Genomic DNA, 23745 nt, shown 5'->3' on the forward strand with positions numbered 1-23745 from the left:
AGTCCACATCAGAGACAGAAGCTGCATTTTCTATCTTTGCTGTTCTTTTCTTTCCCCTTTTGTGTGTTTTTGTAGTGTTTCATTTTCTAGAAAGCAGGACTGGACTTCAGCAACAGCTCCAGCCCATTTCAACTAACTTATTCTCTTTCCCTCCAAAAGATCAACTATAACCATCTTTAATTCCATGTAAAAGACTGGTTTTTTCCTTCTAAAAACTCTCTATAGTTAAAGGTAAAAGGAACCTGTGGGAGGGGGCTCAGGGCACGGGCAGTGCAGGGGGTGGGGCAGAGAGGGCTCCAGCTGTGGGTGTGGGTTCTGGGGTGGGGTCAGGGATGAGGGGATTGGGGTGCAGGAGGGGGCTCAGGGCTAGGGCAGAGGGTTGGGGGGGCTGAGGAGGCTCTGGCTGGGGTACAGGCTCTGGCTGGGGATGAGGAGTTTGGAGTCCAGGCTGGCCCAGGGCTCCGGTGAGGAGAGAGAACTCCCCCACAGGTGTCTTTCCCCACAACAGCATCTGGGCTGGGGGCGGAAATGGTGCCTCTCCCTGCCACAGCAGCTCCAGCGCAGCTGGGCTGGGGCTCCTCTCCCCGGTCACGGCAGCTCTGGCATGGCTGGGCCAGACTAGGGGAGGGGCCCCTCTCCCCGACAGCTTCAGAGCGGCTGGGCTGGGGGACCTGTGCGGCCCTAAATAGCCTGCTATGTGGCCATGCAGCTTACAGGGAACCTAGGTGATTTTTCCCCTCATATTTCTTGGGACACCTCTGGCATGGATGCCCAGCAGCAAGGAAGAAGGCTGTTGTCTTTAGGCACCTCTGTCATTTGTGGCAGAAGCTTGGAGATACATCGTGAATAAGGCAGGGGGGTGCAGGAAGAGAAAGCACGGTCTCTTGGTGAAGGCAACTGACTGCTGAACCAGAGAACTGATTCTGTCCCTGCCTCTGCCCAAAACTATCTGCATGATGCTCGGCAAGTCATTTAAACCGAACTTTTCACAGTTGTTCACGAACTGTGTGCCCTGCTTGAGACCTTGGGGTCAGATTTGCAGAAAACTTGGGCACTCAGAGCTGCAGCTGGAGTCGATGGGTGCTGTGCTTTGAACACATGAAGTGGTATATAAAGCTAAGTACCCTGAAAAAATCAGGTGCTAGTCGTCTCAAATCGGGCACGACAACAGTGGGCGTTTTTGATGGTACTCTCTCTCTCTGTGCCTCAGTTCCCCCATCTGTCACATGACGGGTAAAAGATATTTCCCTACCTGACAGGGGTGCTGTAAAGACAAATTCATTAATGGTTGTGAAGCATTCAGATACTGTAAGTGACAAGTGCCATAGCAAAGTCCATAAAAAAGCCCAGGAGGAAACTAACAATGTTTCCATAAATAGTATGGAATAAATAAGGCAGGAGGCCATGCACTGAACAATGAAGGTGTGACAAAATATTGAGCAGTTTCTCATTAAATGAGCCTTGTCCATGCTGTGCACTGAAAGAGGCATGGGTCCTATGGGAAAAATAGAATGTGAACATGTAATTAAAGACCACATCATAACACATACACACAATGGTGATTGAATGAAGATTGCACAGGGAATTTTAATTCTGGCATTTCCTAACTTTTGACTGCTTGACTTTGCAATCTTAATGTTCTTTAAATTATACTATACTATAAATTAAAGGTGGCATTTACTTATAGGCCTGTGGACATGGTTTGTTCTGTTACAGGACGGCACTTTCAGAAATGGTGAGCACTGGTCTACTCTTCCTCCACTGCAGAAATTGTGAATTCTTTCGCAGACTTCACTGGGAGCAGATTTAGGCCAATACCAAGTTCTTTTGCAACTTGCAACCATACAGCACATATGCAAATCCCAAACCCTCCAAAAATCTACTAAGTAACACTGAAAAATAAATATTTATAAAATTCACCAGAATTGAAACATGGCCCATCTCTCAAGGACAGTAGTACCTATGGTTAGAAGGATTATATGACACCGGGAATAATTTAGGAGCCAGGAGAAAACCTCAGAGGCTCCCCCTATCTGTGCAAGCATATTGGTGTAAAAGTCCTCCAAGGTTCAGTGAGCTAGCATACAAAACTACCCTGACCAGTGATCTCTGGGCAGCAAAACACCTACTCTATTTGTGGGTCCATTTTGTTTGGGCTGGTACACACCAGAGATTTATCAGTCTACTTCAACTCATCTTTAATTCTTTGTACATTTCAGAATCTACATTCCTGCCAAAGTACAAACTCCCATAATAAACAAACAATAACTTGCAATCTCATCATGCATTTCCATCTCTCAGACTTAAGTTTTAATGCTCATTCTAGTTTCCCCTGCTTCATCTGAGGAGGTCAAAGCATTTCACAAGCACTAATCATTTTAGCTTTGTAACACTCTTGTGTGGTAGGGAAGTATTATTACCCACCTTTTATAGATGGAGAAACTGAGGCACCAAGAAGTTGATGGAGATGAAAAAGACCACCCAGGAAGTCTGTGCCAGACCCACTAATAGAAACCATCTTTCCCCCAGTTCTTTGTCTGAACCACAAACCCACTGATATCAATGACAGTTCTGCCTGAGTTGAGAGTCAGTAAAGAATACAGGCGTGGGTAGTTACTAGACTTTAGCGAGCAAAGCCTAAAGTATTAGCTTTTCTTTAGGGCTCAAGAGTGAGAAAGGATGACAAATGGCCTTTTAACATTTCTGTAAAATGTAGCGGTCCCTGGAAAGTTATAACACAACAAATCCTGCATCTTGACAAGGGGTTAGATTAGATGACCCTTGCGGTCCCTTCTAACCCTATGATTCTATAGTCACTGAAGCATGGACCAACAGGAATTTGCAGGAAAGGGCAATTTGCCTGTCATTATTTCAGCAAGAGACAGAGTCTTTAAACACAATTTATCACCCTAACAGAGATAAATTTCATACAGTGATACTTTATTTCAAAACAAGCCTTTTACACTTCATGGGCATTGAAAACCTATAATTAGACACTGACAAATCTTTAGATAATTCTAAGTGTTCCCAAGGCATCTCCAGACAGTCAGACTTCTCCTTTTCAGGTTAAGAAATGAGAGAAAATATTCGGTACTCATACAACACAGAGACAGAATTGCTGAAAGACCCAACATCGCTTCCCACTGAGTCCAGTAGGTCAGTACACACCTACTCTTCAGTGAAAGCTTCTTCAGAAGAGAAACATCCACAGGGATGAATGATTTTTTCAAACCTGTAAAGCAGTTATGATGTGGGAACCACTGCAGGAATAGCAAAAGACCCTCAGTACTAAGTGCCACTCTGCAGTAGTCAAATATCAGGTCAAAAGGTTTAAAATGTGTTTCAAACAGGAAGATGAAAAGGGGTGGAGGCGAAAAGATGATGAAATGCTTTATTTGCTGATAGAATAACTTGGTCTGTGGGTTAGTTTGCACCAGACAACAAGAAAGAGAAAGAAAGAAAGGAAAAAGAAAGAATGTTTTAAATTCTAACAACTGAGTAAAATGGATCACAATATGAAATTGTATTTTCTTATCAGTTGGAAAGGAAGGAAACCCTGACAACTACAAAAGGCAAGACTCATCTTATTTTATATGTAAACTGATTTTTTCCATGAAACAATATATGCAATACAAGGATAGCTGTGCTATTCTCTCACCTGCTTTTCAGTAGTCCCTCCGTAACCATAGTTTGTGAATATTCTGAAAGCACAGACTGCATTGACATCAGTTTTCATAAGCAAGTAGATATGTGATTTTTGTTCTTCACTGAAAACACTTTTATCAATCATCCTATTCCTCTTATGTGACACCTGCATCACTGGAGGTTTGTAGACATGGTACCCCATTCTGTATGGTCCTCTGCTAATCCCTTTGTGGATTAATAGCTCTTTTGACACACCCAGGATATCATATCATCCATCCAAGACATACCTTTTCTGCCTCAAATTCTCCTGCCATCAACTTTCTCGGCCAGTGTCAATAAACACGCATCATCCGCTGAACCTCCTAAAATATGCCCGAAAATCAAAACTTTCTTTTCATAAGATCTCTAACTTTCGTTGAGTTCCAGTCATCTCCAATACTTTTTCATTGGTTACTGGTCTATCCATGATATTTGTAGAATTCTTCTACACCACCATAATTTGAAGGATTGTAGTTTCTTTATTATTGTTTGAAAGTCCATGTTTCACAGCCATAATTTAACACAGACCATATATAAGTTTTTAAACAGTCAGAAGTTACGTCCCTTTCTCAGGTCATGTCTACTCTACCCTCCGGATCGGCAGGTAGTGATCGATCTATCGGGGATCGATTTATCGCGTCTAGTGTAGATGGATAAATCGATCCCCGATCGCTCTGCCGTCGACTCCAGAACTCCACCACGGCGAGAGGCGGAAGCGGAGTTGATGGGGGAGTGGCAGCCGTTGATCCCGCACTGCGAGGACATGAAGTAAGTGATTCTAAGTCAATCTAAGATACGTTGACTTCAGCTACACTATTCTCATAGCTGAAGTTGCGTATCTTAGAACGATCCCCCCACCAGTGTAGACCAGGCCTCATTAGATGTTTATTCAAGAATTCACTCTTGCTATTCTGGTGCTGACCTCAATATTTGATTTTCCATCTTCTGTAATACTTCCTAAGTAGCAATAATTTCTCACTTGCTGTATGACTATGTTGTTCACTGGAATATCACAGGATCATTGGATACCACCATAGTTTTTATCTTGTCCACATTCAACTCTAACCCATATTCTTGGTCATATTCACATATAACCTCCACTAACTTCATCAGACCTTCTGAATCAGCCAACAGCATTGTCTCATCTGCATAGTGAATGTTACCCATTTTCCATTCATCTTAATACCTTCTTCTGTTTCTTTGTTCCTCAGCTGACATAAGTCACCACAGTTCCATGAACTGGCACCAAATCTTTATTTTGTATTTCATTACTAGGTTCACAGGCTTTCTTCCCTCTCGACACCAACCCTATCATATAGCCAAAGGAATCATTTACCTCTAAAAGTTCATCACCAATGTGCATTCTTCCATCTCTTCCTGCAGGTCCATCTGGATTGATGCCAACTATGAAAATGCTCATACGAGACCTGTCCTTGTTGCCAGCAAGGCTGAGTCCAAGCCCATTCGTATCTTTCTCAAGCTCAATAATGTGCAACTCCCCTGGCAGATCTGCATATCTTTGTCGGATCTTCTCTGAAAAATAGAATAAAACAAACACAAAATAAAATTATATGCAGCTGACTGTGAACACATCTAGGTACGCTACACATTACCTGACTCTCAGCATCACTATGGGTTTCTGGCATTTGGGGTTCCCAGCATGGAAATTAGAACATAAGAACGGCCATACTGGGTCAGACCAATGGTCCCTCTTGCCCAGTATCCTGTCTTCCGACAGTGGCCAATGCCAGATGCTTCAAAGGGAAGTGAACAGAACAGAGCAATTATCAAGTGATCCATACCCTATTGTCCAGTCCCAGCATCTAGCAGTCAGGAACTTAGGGATACCCAGAGCATGGGGTTGCACCTGTGACAGTCTTAGCTAATAGCCATTGATGGAACTATCCTTCGTGAATTTATACAATTCGTTTTTGAACCCAGTTATGGTTTTGGCCTTCACAACATCCCCTGGCAACAAGTTCCACAGGTTGACTGTGCATTGTGTGAAGAACCAGTTACTTCCTTTTGTTAGCTTTAAACGGGTTGCCTATTAATTTCATTGGGTGACCCACAGTTCTTGTGTCATGTGAAGGTGTAAATAACGCTTCCTTATTCATTTTCTACACATTAGTCATGATTCTATAGACCTCCATGACATCCCCCATCAGTTGTCTCTTTTCCAAGCTGAAAAGTCCCAGTCTTTTAAATCTCTCCTCATATGGAAGCTGTTTCATACCCTTAATCATTTTTGTTGCCCTTCTCTGTATCTTTTCCATTTTTAATATAGCTTTAACCAGAACTGCATACAGTATTCAAAGTGTGGACGTACCATGGATTTATATAGTGGCATTATGTTGTTTACCATCCTATTAGCTATCTCTTTCCTCATAGTTCCTAACACGGTTAGCTTTTTTGACTGCTACTGCACATTGAGCAGATGTTTTCAGAGAACTATCCACAATGACTCCAAGATCTCTTTCTTAAGTGGTAACAGCTAATTTACAAAACATCATTTTGTATGTATAATTGCGATTATGTTTTCCAATATGCATTACTTTGCATTTATCAACATTCCATTTTATATGCCCAATCACACAGTTTTGTGAGATCCCTTTGTAATTCTTCAGTCTGTTTTGGACTCAACGATCTTGAGTAATTTTATATGGTCTGGAAACTTTGCCACCTCACTGTTTACCCATTTTTCCAGATCATTTACAAATATGATTAACAGAACTGGTCCCAATACAGATCCCTGGGGGACACTACTATTTACCTCTCTCCATTATGAAAACTGACCATTCATTTCTACCCTTTGTTTCCTGCCTTTTAACCAGTTACTGATCCATGAGAGGACCTTCCCTCTTACCCCAAGACTGCTTAGTTTGCTTAGAGCCTTTGGTGAAGGACCTTGTCCATGGCCTTTGGAAAGTCCAAGTACACTATATACACTGGATCACCCTTGTCCATATGTTTGTTGCCCCCCTCAGAGAACTGTAATAGATTAGTGAGTCATGATTTCCCTTTACAAGAGCTGTGTTGACTTTTCCCCAACAAACTGTTTATCTATGCACCTGACAATTCTGTTCTTTGCTATAGTTTGAACCAGTTTGCCTGGTACTGAAGTTAGGCTTACCAGCCTGTAATTGACAGGATCGCTTCTGGAGCCTTCAAAAAAATTAGCGTCATATTAGCTATCCTCCAGTAATCTGGTAAAGAGGCTGATTTAAGTGATAGGTTACATACCACAGTTAGTAGTTCTGTATATCTGGTCCTGGTGACTTATGACTGTTTAATTTTTCAATTTGTTCCAAAACCTCTTTTATTGCCCTCAATATGAGACAGTTCCTAAAAAGAACAGCTCAGCTCTGGGAATCCCCCTCAAAGCCTCTGCAGTGAAGAGCAATGTAAAGAATTCATTTTGCTTCTCCACAATGGCCTTCTTTTCCTCGAGTGCTCCTTCAGCACCTCGATCGTTCAGTGGCCCCATTGATTGTTTGGCAGGCTTCCTGCTTCTGATATACTTAATATTTTTGCTGTTAGTTTTTGAGTCTTTTGCTAGTTGCTCTTCAAATTCTTTTTTGGCCTGCCTAATTATACTTTGACTTGCCAAAATTTATGCTTCTTTCTACTTTCCTCAGTAGGAGTTGACTTCCAATTTTTAAAGGATGCCTTTTTGCCTCTAATCACCTCTTTTAATGCTGTTGTTTAGCCATGGTGGTATTTTTTTGATCCTCTTACAATTTTTTTAAATTTGAGGTATATGTTTAATTTGAGCTTCTATTATGGGTTTTTTTTTAAAAAAAACAAGTTTCCATTCAGCTTGATGGAGCACTACAAAGCAAATTGTGACACTTTTAAAAATTAGTTGGAATGAATTGTTAGATTTATATAATTGAATGTGCTGGAGAAATTTTCTATTTACATTTTTCCAAAGGGAAAAATATGGGGTAGTTCTCTCAGACTAGCATATGGATTTCTACAACTTGTTCTTAGAAAGATAAGTCTCATAGCTTCTCATTGCTCTGTGCCATTTTGTTCCAAATTCAGCACAGTTTTTAAAGCCAGTTTCATATCATCATCTAATTCCAACACTTCAATGGCATCAAAAAAGGAAATTGAAGTAATTAACTGTGACTGGATATCACTTTTAAGAAGCACAAGGTGAATGAGACTGATGCATTATCCGTTAAAAAGAGTAAAGGGGTAGAGGAGAGTATATGTACAACTGTGTCCCTGAGTCAGCACTTGGGCTAGATCAAATATCAGCTATTACCATTCTACTACAGGAAAAGGCACATTAGCAGTACAATTTAACTGTTACTGCATGTTTCCATGGCAACAGGAAGAGTAGTGGAGAGATAAAATAAAAAGTGAGTAAGAAAGAAAGAAAGCTAGCTTTCTCCATAGAAAGAAAAGGAGTACTTGTGGCACCGTAGAGACTAACCAATTTATTTGAGCATAAGCTTTCGTGAGCTACAGCTCACTTCATCGGATGCATACTGTGGAAACTGCAGAAGACATTATATACACACAGAGACCATGAAACAATACCTCCTCCCACCCCACTCTCCTGCTGGTAATAGCTTATCTAAAGTGATCACTCTCCTTACAATGTGGGGACACCATGTGGGTCCTTACAATCTCTCCTTACAATGTGGGGACACCATCACAGGGCCTAATAACATCAGCCACACTATCAGAGGCTCATTCACCTGCACATCCACCAATGTGATATATGCCATCATGTGCCTGCAATGCCCCTCTGCCATGTACATTGGGCAAACTGGACAGTCTCTATGTAAAAGAATAAATGGACACAAATCAGATGTCAAAAATTATAACATTCATTAACTAGTCGGAGAACACTTCAATCTCTCTGGTCATGCAATTACAGACATGAAGGTCGCTATCTTAAAACAAAAAAACTTCAGATCCAGACTCCACGAGAAACTGCTGAATTGGAATTCATTTGCAAATTGGATACTATTAATTTAGGCTTAAATACAGACTGGGAGTGGCTAAGTCATTATGCAAGGTAGCCTGTGTCCTCTTGTTTTTTCCTACCCCACCCCCAGATGTTCTGGTTTAACTTGGATTTAAACTTGGAGAGTGGTCAGTTTGGATGAGCTATTACCAGCAGGAGAGTGAGTTGAAGGGGAAAGGAGTCCAGGAGAGCTGGCTGTATTTCAAGGAATCCCTGTTGAGGTTACAGGGACAAACCATCCCAATGAGTCGAAAGAATAGTAAATATGGCAGGCGACCAGCTTGGCTTAATGGTGAAATCCTAGCGGATCTTAAACATAAAAAAGAAGCTTACAAGAAGTGGAAGGTTGGACATATGACCAGGGAAGAGTATAAAAATATTGCTCGGGCATGTAGGAATGTTATCAGGAGGGCCAAATCGCACCTGGAGCTGCAGCTAGCCAGAGATGTCAAGAGTAACAAGAAGGGTTTCTTCAGGTATGTTGGCAACAAGAAGAAAGCCAAGGAATGTGTGGGCCCCTTACTGAATGAGGGAGGCAACTTAGTGACAGAGGATGTGGAAAAAGCTAATGTACTCAATGCTTTTTTTGCCTCTGTTTTCACGAACAAGGTCAGCTCCCAGACTGCTGCGCTGGGCATCACAAAATGGGGAAGAGATGGCCAGCCCTCTGTGGAGATAGAGGTGGTTAGGGACTATTTAGAAAAGCTGGACGTGCACAAGTCCATGGGGCCGGACGAGTTGCATCCGAGAGTGCTGAAGGAATTGGCGGCTGTGATTGCAGAGCCATTGGCCATTATCTTTGAAAACTCGTGGCGAACCGGGGAAGTCCCGGATGACTGGAAAAAGGCTAATGTAGTGCCAATCTTTAAAAAAGGGAAGAAGGAGGATCCTGGGAACTACAGGCCAGTCAGCCTCACTTCAGTCCCTGGAAAAATCATGGAGCAGGTCCTCAAAGAATCAATCCTGAAGCACTTGCATGAGAGGAAAGTGATCAGGAACAGCCAGCATGGATTCACCAAGGGAAGGTCATGCCTGACTAATCTAATCGCCTTTTATGATGAGATTACTGGTTCTGTGGATGAAGGGAAAGCAGTGGATGTATTGTTTCTTGACTTTAGCAAAGCTTTTGACACGGTCTCCCACAGTATTCTTGTCAGCAAGTTAAGGAAGTATGGGCTGGATGAATGCACTACAAGGTGGGTAGAAAGCTGGCTAGATTGTCGGGCTCAACGGGTAGTGATCAATGGCTCCATATCTAGTTGGCAGCCGGTATCAAGTGGAGTACTCCAAGGGTCGGTCCTGGGGCCAGTTTTGTTCAATATCTTCATAAATGATCTGGAGGATGGTGTGGATTGCACTCTCAGCAAATTTGCGGATGATACTAAACTGGGAGGAGTGGTAGATACGCTGGAGGGGAGGGATAGGATACAGAAAGACCTAGACAAATTGGAGGATTGGGCCAAAAGAAATCTGATGAGGTTCAATAAGGATAAGTGCAGGGTCCTGCACTTAGGACGGAAGAACCCAATGCACAGCTACAGACTAGGGACCGAATGGCTAGGCAGCAGTTCTGCGGAAAAGGACCTAGGGGTGACAGTGGACAAGAAGCTGGATATGAGTCAGCAGTGTGCCCTTGTTGCCAAGAAGGCCAATGGCATTTTGGGATGTATAAGTAGGGGCATAGCGAGCAGATCGAGGGACGTGATCGTTCCCCTCTATTCGACATTGGTGAGGCCTCATCTGGAGTACTGTGTCCAGTTTTGGGCCCCACACTTCAAGAAGGATGTGGATAAATTGGAGAGAGTCCAGCAAAGGGCAACAAAAATGATTAGGGGACTGGAACACATGAGTTATGAGGAGAGGCTGAGGGATCTGGGATTGTTTAGCCTGCAGAAGAGAAGAATGAGGGGGGATTTGATAGCTGCTTTCAACTACCTGAAAGGGGGTTCCAAAGAGGATGGCTCTAGACTGTTCTCAATGGTAGCAGATGACAGAACGAGGAGTAATGGTCTCAAGTTGCAGTGGGGGAGGTTTAGATTGGATATTAGGAAAAACTTTTTCACTAAGAGGGTGGTGAAACACTGGAATGCGTTACCTAGGGAGGTGGTAGAATCTCCTTCCTTAGAGGTTTTTAAGGTCAGGCTTGACAAAGCCCTGGCTGGGATGATTTAACTGGGAATTGGTCCTGCTTGGAGCAGGGGGTTGGACTAGATGACCTTCTGGGGTCCCTTCCAACCCTGATATTCTATGATTCTATGAGTTTGTGTGTGTATGGGGGTGGGGGGGATGTGAGAGAACCTGGATTTGTGCAGGAAATAGCCCAACTTGATTGTCATGCACATTGTGTAAAGAGTTGTCACTTTGGATGGGCTATCACCAGCAGGAGAGTGAATTTGTGTGGGGGGGTGGAGGGTGAGAAAACCTGGATTTGTGTTGAAAATGGCCCACCTGATGATCACTTTAGATAAGCTATTACCAGCAGGACAGTGGGGTGGGAGGAGGTATTGTTTCATATTTTCTGTGTATATATAAAGTCTGCTGCAGTTTCCACGGTATGCATCCGATGAAGTGAGCTGTAGCTCACGAAAGCTTATGCTCAAATAAATTGGTTAGTCTCTAAGGTGCCACAAGTACTCCTTTTCTTTTTTCTCCTTACAATGTGTATGATAATCAAGTTGGGCCATTTCCAGCACAAATCCAGGTTTTCTCACCCCCCCCCTTCCAAAAACCACACACACAAACTCACTCTTCATCGCCGATGAAGTGAGCTGTAGTTCACAAAAGTTTATGCTCAAATAAATTTGTTAGTCTCTAAGGTGCCACAAGTCCTCCTGTTCTTTTTGCGAACGCAGACGAACACGGCTGCTACTCTGAAAACTGTTTCAAATGATTGCTTCCTAAATAGATATGGTAAGTTCACGATGGGGCCAGCCCACACAAAGGAAGTGGGTGTATGTGGGTTTTTCACACAGCAACAGGGAGAGAAAAACATTTACAAAAGAAATAGTCTCTTTAATAGGAAATTTTTAACACTTCTGTGCTCCTTCCTGCAATGACCTATTATTGTCTTTACCATACCATATTTACTTCTACTCTGCTAAGTAACATTGTGGGGTTGACCTTTGAAGCACTATTTGGCCCTGCTGTTGGAACTTCGTAAATAACAATGATAAGCCACATAAAGTTTAGTTACTTTTTCCTTAGGGGTCTGGAGTCCGTACTAATAGGAGTAAAACATATTATTGTCATTTTAAAAAGTGAATAGGACTCTGAATAAGCAGAACCAAGAAAAAGGTGCTATTTTTATTTGTATATTCACTTCTCGGAGTCCAGCACTGCTTTTAAGTACAGTATGCTGCAGTTTCACGGTGCTGAGTAGAATATTTATAATTAAAGTACAATCTGCTTTAATACATCAATTATTTTCAGTTCCGGAATAGAACTCCATACACAGGTATTGGTTTTATAAAGTCACTCCAGCAACAAACCTCTCCCCCCGCCGAGTCTGTGTACTCATGCACCGATTGGAGGGGCTATGCTATAACGTGTTCCTTCCATTCACTCTGTTAGAGTCTCAACTGAGTGAGCAGAGGGCCTGACTGCAGGCTGCCCTGGGCTCCTGCTTGGATATGCTGTATTCCGTGCCAGTGTTGTGGCTGCAAAATCAGAATGGGCCTTGCTGATTACTTATCAATTATACTTTTATAATCTTTATAATTCTATGTAAATAGTACAGAAGATTTTGATCATCCTCAAGGTCTACTGCCTCACAACTGATAGAATGAGGAAATCCAGCAGCTAGGGCACAGGGCTCCGGGTTAGGGAAATAGAGGTTGTATTCCCAGCTCTGTTCTGTGACCTTTTTGCTGCTCACTTATCCTCTCTGGCCTCAATTCTCCTAACTGTACAGTTGGTGTAGGAAGCCTCAACCCTTAGGTGAATTACGGAACTATTAATTAATTAGTGTTGATAAGGCACTTTGGTGTTGTATATTTATTTGTGTATTATCCAAAGGGTTTGTTTATTGTTATGAAATTCCTGACCAGGTTAAATAGATACTTTATTACTCTTGAATTCCAGTCGTGTGTCTTAACCACCAGTCCAGACAAAGCTTAGAATTAAGAGTTACTAATAATAGACTCTGCTGATATAACACTGAGCAACTGGTCTTCCTGCACCCTGTAACAGTGCAACTCATAACTTCAGCCTCAAGCTAGAGCATTTAAAGGAGTATTAAGGATCTGATTTTGTCACAGAGGTCACAGATACCGTGACTTCTTTGGCTTCAGCCTACCACAGCGGAGCTGGAACAGCTGTCGCCCCCCCCCACCCAAGAGGAGTAGCAGGGCTGGAGTTGTGGCCTGAGCAGTGGCTGGCGATCTGCCCCTACTGCTGGAGTAGTTGCTGCCAGAGCAGTGGACAGGGTCGGGTCAGTCTCCACCGGAGCAGATGCAATAGCTGCTGTCACAAGAGCAGCTGCCGGTTGGGGGCCCAGGGCTGGAGCCGTAGCCACTGCCTCAGAAGCAGTAGCCAGGGCCAGGTCAGCCCCCAGGGCTGGGAAGAAGCAGCAGCTGCCACCACAGGAGCAGACCCTGGGGCTGAATCAGCTCCCAGGGCTGCTGGATCAGCTCCCAGGGCCAGAGCAGGAGCAGCGGCTGGCTGACAGCAGTCAGCTGTTGCTGCAAGAGCAGCGGCTAGGGTGGAGCAGTGGCCGGGCTTGGTCAATGCTGCAGGGTTGGAGCAGTCAGCCCCTGGTGGGTCTCCAGCAGTTAGCTCCCCACCCCACAGGGTGTTTTTAATAAAAGTCACGGACAGGTTGCAGGCTTTCGTGAATTTTTTTTTATTGCCCATGATCTGTCCATGGCCTTTATTAAAAATACCCGTGACAAAATCTTAACCTTAAGTATTATTGACAGGAGGAAGAGAGTGAGAACAGATTAGTCAAATTTCATCTCTCTTTTTAATGGTCAGGCTGAGACACACGTAACAATCAAAACCTATAATTTTCCATTTAATTTGCTAGTGCTAGCAGTCTGTATTTTTTTTAACAGGCTAATTTGTTTTGGAATTGGTGTTTGTGGAGGAATAGAGTTTAACAAATAAATTTTGTGAAGTGTATGGCAGATATCGGTGATCATGGGGTATAGTCTGTGAATCTAAGTGTGTAATTGGTGCATATCTTTATGATTGATTTAGGGGATCGGGGGATGATCCTACGAAGTACTGAGCACCCTCAACTCACATTGAACCAGTGGAAGTTGAGGGCAATTTTCCAGGATCAAACTCTATGGAGAAAGGTTTCAGAGTAACAGCCGTGTTAGTCTGTATTCGCAAAAAGAAAAGGAGTACTTGTGGCACCTTAGAGACTAACCAATTTATTTGAGCATAAGCTTTCATGAGCTACAGCTCACTTCATCGGATGCATACTGTGGAAACTGCAGAAGACATTATATACACAGAGACCATGAAACTATACCTCCTCCCACCCCACTCTCCTGCTGGTAATAGCTTATCTAAAGTGATCACTCTCCTTACAATGTGTATGATAATCAAGTTGGGCCATTTCCAGCACAAATCCAGGTTTTCTCACCCTTCCCCCCCCCCAAACTCACTCTCCTGCTGGTAATAGCCCATCCAAAGTGACCACTCTCTTTACAATTTCAGAGTAACAGCTGTGTTAGTCTGTATTCGCAAAAAGAAAAGGAGTACTTGTGGCACCTTAGAGACTAACCAATTTATTTGAGCATGAGCTTTCGTGAGCTACAGCTCACTTCATCGGATGCATACCGTGGCCACGGTATGCATCCGATGAAGTGAGCTGTAGCTCACGAAAGCTCATGCTCAAATAAATTGGTTAGTCTCTAAGGTGCCACAAGTACTCCTTTTCTCTTTACAATGTGTATGATAATCAAGGTAGGCCATTTCCAGCACAAATCCAGGTTTTCTCACACACCCCCCTTTTTCCAAAAACCACACACACAAACTCACTCTCCTGCTGGTAATAGCTTATCCAAACTGACCACTCTCCTTACAATGTGTATGATAATCAAGGTGGGCTATTTCCAGCATAAATCCAAGTTTAACCAGAACGTCGGGGGGGGGGAGGAGGAAAAAACAAGGGGAAATAGGCTACCTTGCATAATGACTTAGCCACTCCCAGTCTGTATTTAAGCCTTCATGTCTGTAATTGCACACAACAGAACCACTAACCCAGGAACTTATCCTTGCAACAAAGCCCGTTGCCAACTGTGCCCACATATCTATTCAGGGGACACCATCACAGGGCCTAATAACATCAGCCACACTATCAGAGGCTCGTTCACCTGCACATCCACCAATGTGATATATGCCATCATGTGCCAGCAATGCCCCTCTGCCATGTACATTGGTCAAACTGGACAGTCTCTACGTAAAAGAATAAATGGACACAAATCAGATGTCAAGAATTATAACATTCATAAACCAGTCGGAGAACACTTCAATCTCTCTGGTCACGCAATCACAGACATGAAGGTTGCTATCTTAAAACAAAAAAACTTCAAATCCAGACTCCAGCGAGAAACTGCTGAATTGGAATTCATTTGCAAATTGGATACTATTAATTTAGGCTTAAATACAGACTGGGAGTGGCTAAGTCATTATGCAAGGTAGCCTGTGTCCTCTTGTTTTTTCCTACCCCCCCCCCCAGATGTTCTGGTTTAACTTGGATTTAAACTTGGAGAGTGGTCAGTTTGGATGAGCTATTACCAGCAGGAGAGTGAGTTTGTGTGTGTATGGGGGTGGGGGGGATGTGAGAAAACCTGGATTTGTGCAGGAAATAGCCCAACTTGATTGTCATGCACATTGTGTAAAGAGTTGTCACTTTGGATGGGCTATCACCAGCAGGAGAGTGAATTTGTGTGTGTGTGGGGGGTGGAGGGTGAGAAAACCTGGATTTGTGCTGAAAATGGCCCACCTGATGATCACTTTAGATAAGCTATTACCAGCAGGACAGTGGGGTGGGAGGAGGTATTGTTTCATATTCTCTGTGTATATATAAAGTCTGCTGCAGTTTCCACAGTATGCATCCGATGAAGTGAGCTGTAGCTCACGAAAGCTCATGCTCAAATAAATTGGTTAGTCTCTAAGGTGCCACAAGTACTCCTTTCATCTTAGCCTGGTAAGAGGGCACATGCATCACATACTGCTACAGTAAATGCAATTTTTATGCATGCATGTGTAAAAATACACACACACCCACACCATACTCTGTTTTGTTTTTAAAATTAAATCTCTGCTCAGCAGGGCATACTTACACTATTGGGGATAACAGGAAGTATTGGCTTTTACAAGCTCCACCTATTAACACTCCTTAAATACTCCTCAAAGGGCTGTCCTCTGTGCTAGGTGATTGTAGTGTAAATGCTGCCACACTATTCCCAGAGCTGTCATTATCCAGTCTGCATACAAATATCCTTTGGGTTTCTTCATGATTTCCTATAACATTCTGTTAGTATTCTCAGTTTGCCTCTTAATAAGACTCTCGTAAGATCATTTATACAAGTATTTACCTAAACAAACATGCATCTAAGGCATCTTCTTTTTAATACATTTTTAGATGTCTTTTTCCTCCAGCTGGTATCACTTTTCAGTTCTCTGCCTAGCACTGGGGAGCCAGTTAGCATTTGCATTTGCAAGAATTCTATTATCTGCCTTCATTACCAGATACTTTACACAAGGCAATTATAATTCTGTGGTTATTGCATTACACACAAGGTATTAAGTTCTTTTTGTTTTGTCACTGTATGGAGTTGTTTCCACATTCCATGAACAATAAGCTTATCTAAACTTCAGCAGATGCATCTTACAAATAATATTTAGCCAGCTAGTGCAGCATCTACAGAGTTTTTTTCCCAATACATATTATATATACATATATATACACACACACACACACACATACAATTAAATAGGACCATAGCACCAACAAGTTCTTTACTAATCAATCCTGCAATAATATATCCCAGATATATTAGCAGATAATTATTGCATTTTAAACAGAAGCCTTGGAAATGGAAGACCATTGCTTTCAAACAATATGCCATTATGCTGTCACAATGCTTTCCTGCTCCACTAAATATTAGTACATTAAATGGGGAGAAATAAGAAAATAAATAGTAGGAGATATGGCTAGCCAATTACAACCCAAAGTACTTGAACTCTGGTGTTGTAATATTGCAACAAATACAGTGTATCATTATTTAAAGACAGCCATCATCCTGCAAGAAGACAAGAGATTGTTTAAAGTGTAAAGTTTCAAAGATATATGACAGTCCCACAAGAGGTTCAGGGAGCTGCTTCACAAATATTATAACTCTGAGCAGCTGGATCTACATCTCCAGTTAAATGAGCTGAAATTAGAAAGGGGGGAAGCTTGCCTCCTCCCCCGCACCCCCAAACACACCCACCAAAAATGTGTATTTTCCTGATATAAAAGAGAATCTATCTAGAAAGATGATGATGGAAGGGGAAGAAAAAAAAAGTTCTTGATGATTGAGCTACTAGCTAGATTTTATTTATTTGTTTTAGAAGGTGCTGAATCATGGCATGTGGGACAGAAGAGAAGGGGGGCCGTGTGCTGACAAATTACATTTTTATACAGAAGGTGATATTGCAATCTCTGAATCCCTGCTCCAGATAACTACTAACACCACATACTCTCTTTTGGAGACTCTCTCATGGCCTCATTTATCCCTCTGTATTTGTATCAAATCATACAAGACATTGTTACAGCCATAGTTTTTTCATGGATAGCTCTACTTGGGCTGCAATACTGCATTCATTGTTCTTCTTTCAGCATTGATCAACATCGGAATGCAGCTAGCGTACACAACATAGAACCAATCTCGCATATCAAACAACTAAATCCCTGCTTAGTTTCACTTTAAACATAAAAAAAAGAAAAGAAATGAAAGAGCAGGGAGTCCCTGGAATACTAACCCTAATGCTGTGAGGACAACATCTAATTTACTGATTACAATTTACAAGAGCCTAAATGAGCACATTAAAAAGGCCATAATTTAACAAACTGGGGCTCCAAATTCTCTTGACATTCAAACAATGAACACATTATACCATTGATCTTTCCACTAGCCGCACATTCAACTCCATGGAGGCAAAGAGCTCCATGAACCTTATCTCAAAAAGAACGCTGCTCATTGTGTTCAAAACCACTGAAGCTACTGATGGACAAAACAATTTCATTAATGTTTACTTAGATGTCATAAAACAAGACATTTGGAAAGGAAAATGAATGAGATTTAAAATAAAGCGTCAATATATTCAGAACCCATGGACTTAACTGGATACATCACCTATTGCCTTGTGGTCAGTCCCCACACCAAGTGACAGGAGAAGAGACACAGGGGCTAGCCATAACTGCAGCTCTTTCACAGAGTGTGAGGCTAGAGGCGATCATCTAGTCTGACCTCCTAACACAGACTATAAATTTCACCCAAATATGCCTATGATGAGGCCAATGACTTTAGTTTAACTGAAGTATTTTAGTTCTTAGGATACTAAACTGCTGTGTGCCACAGGCTGAGAACAGGAGAGACAGGGGAACCACCGGTGCCCAAGGCCTCTATCTGTATATCTACAGTGAGTTTTAAAACCTGCAGCAACAAGTCTTAGAGCCCAGGTTTACAGTCTCAGGCTCATGCTATGGTGCTAAAAACAGCAGTGCAGACATTGTATGTCAGAGGCTGGAGCTCAGTATCTGAAACCCAACCCCTTTGCCAGTCTACAGAGCCCGAGCATCTTGACAGCTGTTTTTAGCATTGTAGTGCGAGTCTGAGTCTGTAGATAGAGGCTCTGAGACTCGCTGCTGTGGGTTTTAGAACTCAGAGCAGACATACCTTACAATGGCAGGGAATTAAGTGAGTTATGCCCAGATGATCCCAAGAGATGATTCATACCCCACGCTGCAGTGGAAGACGGACGCCCCCAAACACAAGGTCCCTGCCAATATGACCTGGGAGAAAATGCCTCCCCCAACCCAGATCTGGAGTCCCCTGAGCACAAGGGCTGGGTTAACATCCCACACAGGTACTAACCCCTCCAAAAAGTGCAGGGAGGAAGCCCCCTTCCCCTCCCCATCTTGCACTAACCAACACAGCTAGCTGGCTGAGAAGTGGGGTATAGTGTGCCCCACCAATGAGATGGTGCAGCAGCAGCCTCTCTGAAGCGCAATGGTCTCCTGCAGTTTCCTGGGACTGTGCAACTCCACACCACCCCCCTAGCCACGGCTCTGCTTCACTGGCACAAACTAAATTATTTACCTTCAAATACATTACTTCACTTTTCAAGTGTAACCTCAGCATTTCTATTAGCTGAAGTGTCTGACAAAGACTAATACGCATTCCCAACCCAAGCCTACCATAAAACAAGAAGCTCTCTCACTCTTATTTTTATATATGTATGTCCCAGAAGAGGTGAGAAATTATAGCATTATTTTTAAGTGTATGTGCGCACGCATGCGCACGTGTGTGTGTGAGAGAGCGAGAGCGACGGCATTATCTGTACAAAATGCCATCAATCTCTCATAAGAACGGAGGCAAGGAAATAAGTTTGTATGGCAACTTCCACCTTCTCTGTATATATCTTCTTACTATATGTTCCATTCTATGTATCAAATGAAGTGGGCTATAGCCCATGAAATCTTATGCTCTAATAAATGTGTTAGTCTCTAAGGTGCCACAAGTACTCCTGTTTTTTTAAAGGAAATAAATGTTGATTCCAAAAATGATCTGTGAAAATGTGATGATTTTACCTTGCAAATATAACTAGTCCAGTCATAAAGAAGAACTGTATAACAATATGCACTGAGCATTAATGCCAAAATATCCGTTAAGCTAACTTTCAGGCTTCTTTTGTACCTGTTTGTTTTTTGAGAGTTAATATTATTTGGGATCTTTATGGTCTGCCTTCCTTTCTCCTAACTGCTTCCCTCATCTCTGACTCCCACTCTTAGCTTTCCACCTTTCATGTCTTGTCAAATGCTTGAAATAGCTTCTCATTTCCATGTGGCAGGTGCCTTCCATCTCCTTCAAATTTTTCCTTAAATCCCACTTCTCTTTTGCAGCATCTCATTACAAGAGATGGAAAAATGTTTTCTGCCAATATCCAATTCAATTCACAGATTCCAAGTCCAGCAGGGACCACTGTGATCATCTAGTCTAACCCATAACACAAGTCATAGAACTTCTCCAAAATAATTCCTAGAGGTATATCTTTTAGAAAAACATCCAATCTTGATCTAAAATGGTCAGTGATGGAGAATCCACCACAACTCTTGGTAAATTGTTCCAGTGGTTAATTACTCTCACTGTTAAAAATTTACACCTAGCCTGAATTTGGCTAGTTTCAGCTTCCAGACACTGGATCATGTTATACCTTTCACTACTAGACTGAAGAATCCACTATTAAATATTTGTTCCCCACATAGGTGCTAATAGACTGTAATCAAGTCATCCCATAACTTTTTCTTTGTTAAGATAAATAGATTGAGCTTCTTGAGTCAATCACTATAAGACATGCTTTTTAATCCTTTAATCATTCTTGTAGCTCTTCTCTGAACCATCTCCAATTTATCAAAATCCTTCCTGAATTGTGAGAATCAGAACTGGACCCAGTATTTAAGCAGCAGTTGCACGGGCACCAAAAACATAGGTAAAATAACCTCTTTACTCCTACTCAAGAATCCCCCATTTATGCACTCAAGGATCATATTAACCCTTTTGGCCACAACATTGCACGGGGAACTCATGCTCAGTTGAGTATCCACCCCACACTCCAAATCTCTTTCAGTGTCACTACTTCCCAGGATAGTCTCTCCCAACCTGTAAATATGACCTACATTCTTTGTTCCTAGATATATTCATTTACATTTAGCCATACTAAAACAGTGTTTGCTTGCACCCAAACAATAAATCTCTCTCTGTATTAGTGACATGCCCTCTTCATTATTTACCACTCCTCCAATTTTCATATCACTTGAAAACTTTATCAGTGATTATTTTGTTTTTTCTTCCAGGTGATTGACAAAAAAGAAAAAAGTTAAATTGCATAGAGCCAAAAAGTGATTCCTTGCAGGAAACAAGAAAAACACCCACTACATGAGGATTCCCTATTTATAATTACATTGAGAACTATCAATTAGCCTGCTTTTAACGCATTTAATATGTGCCATATTAATTTTATATCATTCCATTTTTTTAAAATCAAAATGTCATGCAATACCAAGTCAAATGCCTTATAGAAGTCAAAAGTTAGAGTGTTGATGTAATATACTTAATTAACCAAATCTGTAATCTAATAAAAAAAGATAAGTGAGTCTGATGGGATCGATTTCCATGTTTGTTTCCTCCTGTGGTGACTGCCTTCCTTAACTTTGATTGAATTTTACTATCACAAGTATTTACAGAAAACAATTTTTAAATTTTGCTTTCTGGAGCTTATCTACTATAAACCTGATTACAATAGTTACACCCACCCAGTCAACAAAAAAAGCAATATAATTTGACTTATGTGACTGAACACAACTAAGCAACACAACTTGGATTACAGATTCCAAATTTCAAACAGGCAGCCATAGAGTAAACAGTATTTGCAAGAAGTGACAATCTGTTTTCAGACAACTGGTGAATAGAATGAAGTCACTTTCATTCAATATGTTATTTACTGTTATTTGTTCAGCTCTGCTTCATATCTCCCAAACAGAATTGCATTTACTTCCCAGACATGCTGTTTCCATGTGTCTTGAATAGGTGGTCGGGGTAGAGGGAATATACAGAATTATAGCATTCCCTTTCCTTGCAAACTACTATCACGTGGTCCAGAATCTAAACTCCCCACCCCCTCTTTTCAAATAAGTCATCAGCCCTGATGGTTGTAAAGAAAACCTGCCTAATCTTAACTGAATGTAACTTACTCCTGGAGGAATTCTATGCCACTGTGCATGTAGATTTCAGAGTGTTAGTCTGTATTCGCAAAAAGAAAAGGAGTACTTGTGGCACCTTAGAGACTAACAAATTTATTTGAGCATAAGTTTTCGTGAGCTACAGCTCACTTCCCGTATCCGATGAAGTGTGCTGTAGCTCACAAAAGCTTATGCTCAAATAAATTTGTTAGTCTCTAAAGGTGCCACAAGTACTCCTTTTCTTTTTGTGCATGTAGAATTAATGTCCCCTCACAGAACTCTCCGCTTCCCTGCAGAAAATGACGGGGAAGTAAAGGAAAGCCACAAGAGCGGTCACATGCCAGCATGGTTTCCAGTGCCTAGCGCAGCTGGTGGAGAGGAAAATCTGTGGGGGCAAGGGGAACTTGGAGACATCCATGGGTGTATTTGGGAGTGGGGGCAAGAAGGGCATAGCCCCCCCCCCCCAACACAGAGGCACAGTGTGGAGGGACACATGGGGTCATGTGCCACTGCCCACCCACCATTTCTAAGAATGCAGAGCTGCTTGGCTGAAGGAGGGTTCCACTCTAGCTCTCTTGATTCTGCAGCTGGATACCACCTCCCAGGTCCTAGTGTTGATCACACTGTCCTTCTGTGTGCTAGAAGCTATTCTGTTTTCTGTACAATGGTGAGTTCCTGCGGTGAAGCAGGGCAAGGAGGGTGGGGAAGAAGCGGTGGGAAAGGTGGATGGGATGGGGAACAGAGGAACGGGGGAGGGAAGAGGCAGCAGCTAGGGCTCTCCCATTAAGCAGGCCCATCATACTCCTACCTCACCTGCACCACCCCATTGAGCCCCCCACACCCAGACCTCCAATCCACTGAGCCCCAACCAGCTGTACCCAGACTCCCATCCCAACAAGCCCCACTCCCCCAGCACCCAGATGCCCTCCCCACTGAGCCCCCCACACCCAGATTGTCCCTACCAAGCCCCATCCTCCCCACACCCAGACCACCCTGCCAAGTCCCAACCACCTTCACCAGGACCGCCCCTACAGAGTCCCATTGCCCCTGCATCCAGAACCTCCCAATGAACCTCTGTGCACCCAGATCCCCCACTGAGCTGCCCGCACCCAGATTGCCCCACACAGAACCCTTTGAACCCCACACCTGGATCCCCCCAACAATAAGCCCCTCTACACTTGGATCCTGCTGGGCTGAGTCTGCCTGCTTATGCCTGGTGCAGAGGGTCAGGGCTGGCCCTTGTGCTGTGTCAGGGTTGGGTGCAACCTCACCACCAAGTCCATGTCCTGGGAGGGGAGTGGCCTGTGCTCCCCACTGCCATGCTGGAGCCTCCACATTTATTGTCAAATAAAATTTGTAGAATTTTGCAGAATTTTAAAATATTGTGCACAGAATTTTTAATTTTTTTGGTGCAGAATTCCCTCAGGAATAGTAATTGATACTGTGATGTTCACCCAAGTTTGCAAAGAACCCGAAATAGCTCTGAGAGGGAAGAACTGCCTCTATTCATCTGAATGAAGTGGTAACTCAGAGGCTTGATGATAAGCGACAACACTTAAGCATTTCATTGCTGATCAAAGCATGTAAAAAGATAGAAGGGGGAACCATACAATAAGGATCTCCACAACCTACTGTGAATGCCATTTCATTTTGGTCATGTAAGTGGATGGCATTAGCAATCATTTTCCCCCCCTCAAAGGCCCTTAAGGAGCCATGCCCAAGGAGCCGAACAGAACCAAGTCTAGAATTTGAATCCCACTAAAAAGAAAGGCAAGCCTAAGGAGCCAAATACAGCATGGCATCTCAAGGAGATGGAGCTTACTTTCGAGCAGAGCTTGGAAGAGCACCACCATCTTATATCCTCACTTCAAGCCCAGCACCTGAAGGGTCATCAGTAGGCTGTAATTACAGTATACCTATATTGTATATCATATCTAAGTCCTTAGGAGCAGAGACATTTGCTGTTTATGTTTTTTGTGAACTGCTAAGTACATTTATGATCCTATCTAAAACACCTACTTATCTATGAAAAATTAAGCATCTTTTAAATTTTTTTTTTGCCTGCCTAGGGAAAATTTGCTGTACAGGGTGTGCTCTTATGCTGTGCAGTTGTTCCTTA

The 23745-nt window shown here is 42.6% G+C and overlaps 1 protein-coding gene across 11 annotated transcripts in view; it reads right to left on the reverse strand.

Moving 5' to 3' along the window:
• Window positions 1–23745, reverse strand: part of PATJ (PATJ crumbs cell polarity complex component) — a 219596-nt gene that overhangs the window by 74590 nt on the left and 121261 nt on the right. For all 11 annotated transcript variants that reach the window (XM_073357497.1, XM_073357498.1, XM_073357502.1 and 8 more), the window contains one exon: window positions 5021–5217. In XM_073357497.1, the coding sequence (XP_073213598.1) occupies window positions 5021–5217 (197 nt within the window). The remainder of the gene's footprint in view (window positions 1–5020; window positions 5218–23745) is intronic.

Source organism: Lepidochelys kempii, chromosome 8, assembly GCF_965140265.1.
Source record: "Lepidochelys kempii isolate rLepKem1 chromosome 8, rLepKem1.hap2, whole genome shotgun sequence".
NCBI classification, from domain to species: domain Eukaryota; kingdom Metazoa; phylum Chordata; order Testudines; family Cheloniidae; genus Lepidochelys; species Lepidochelys kempii.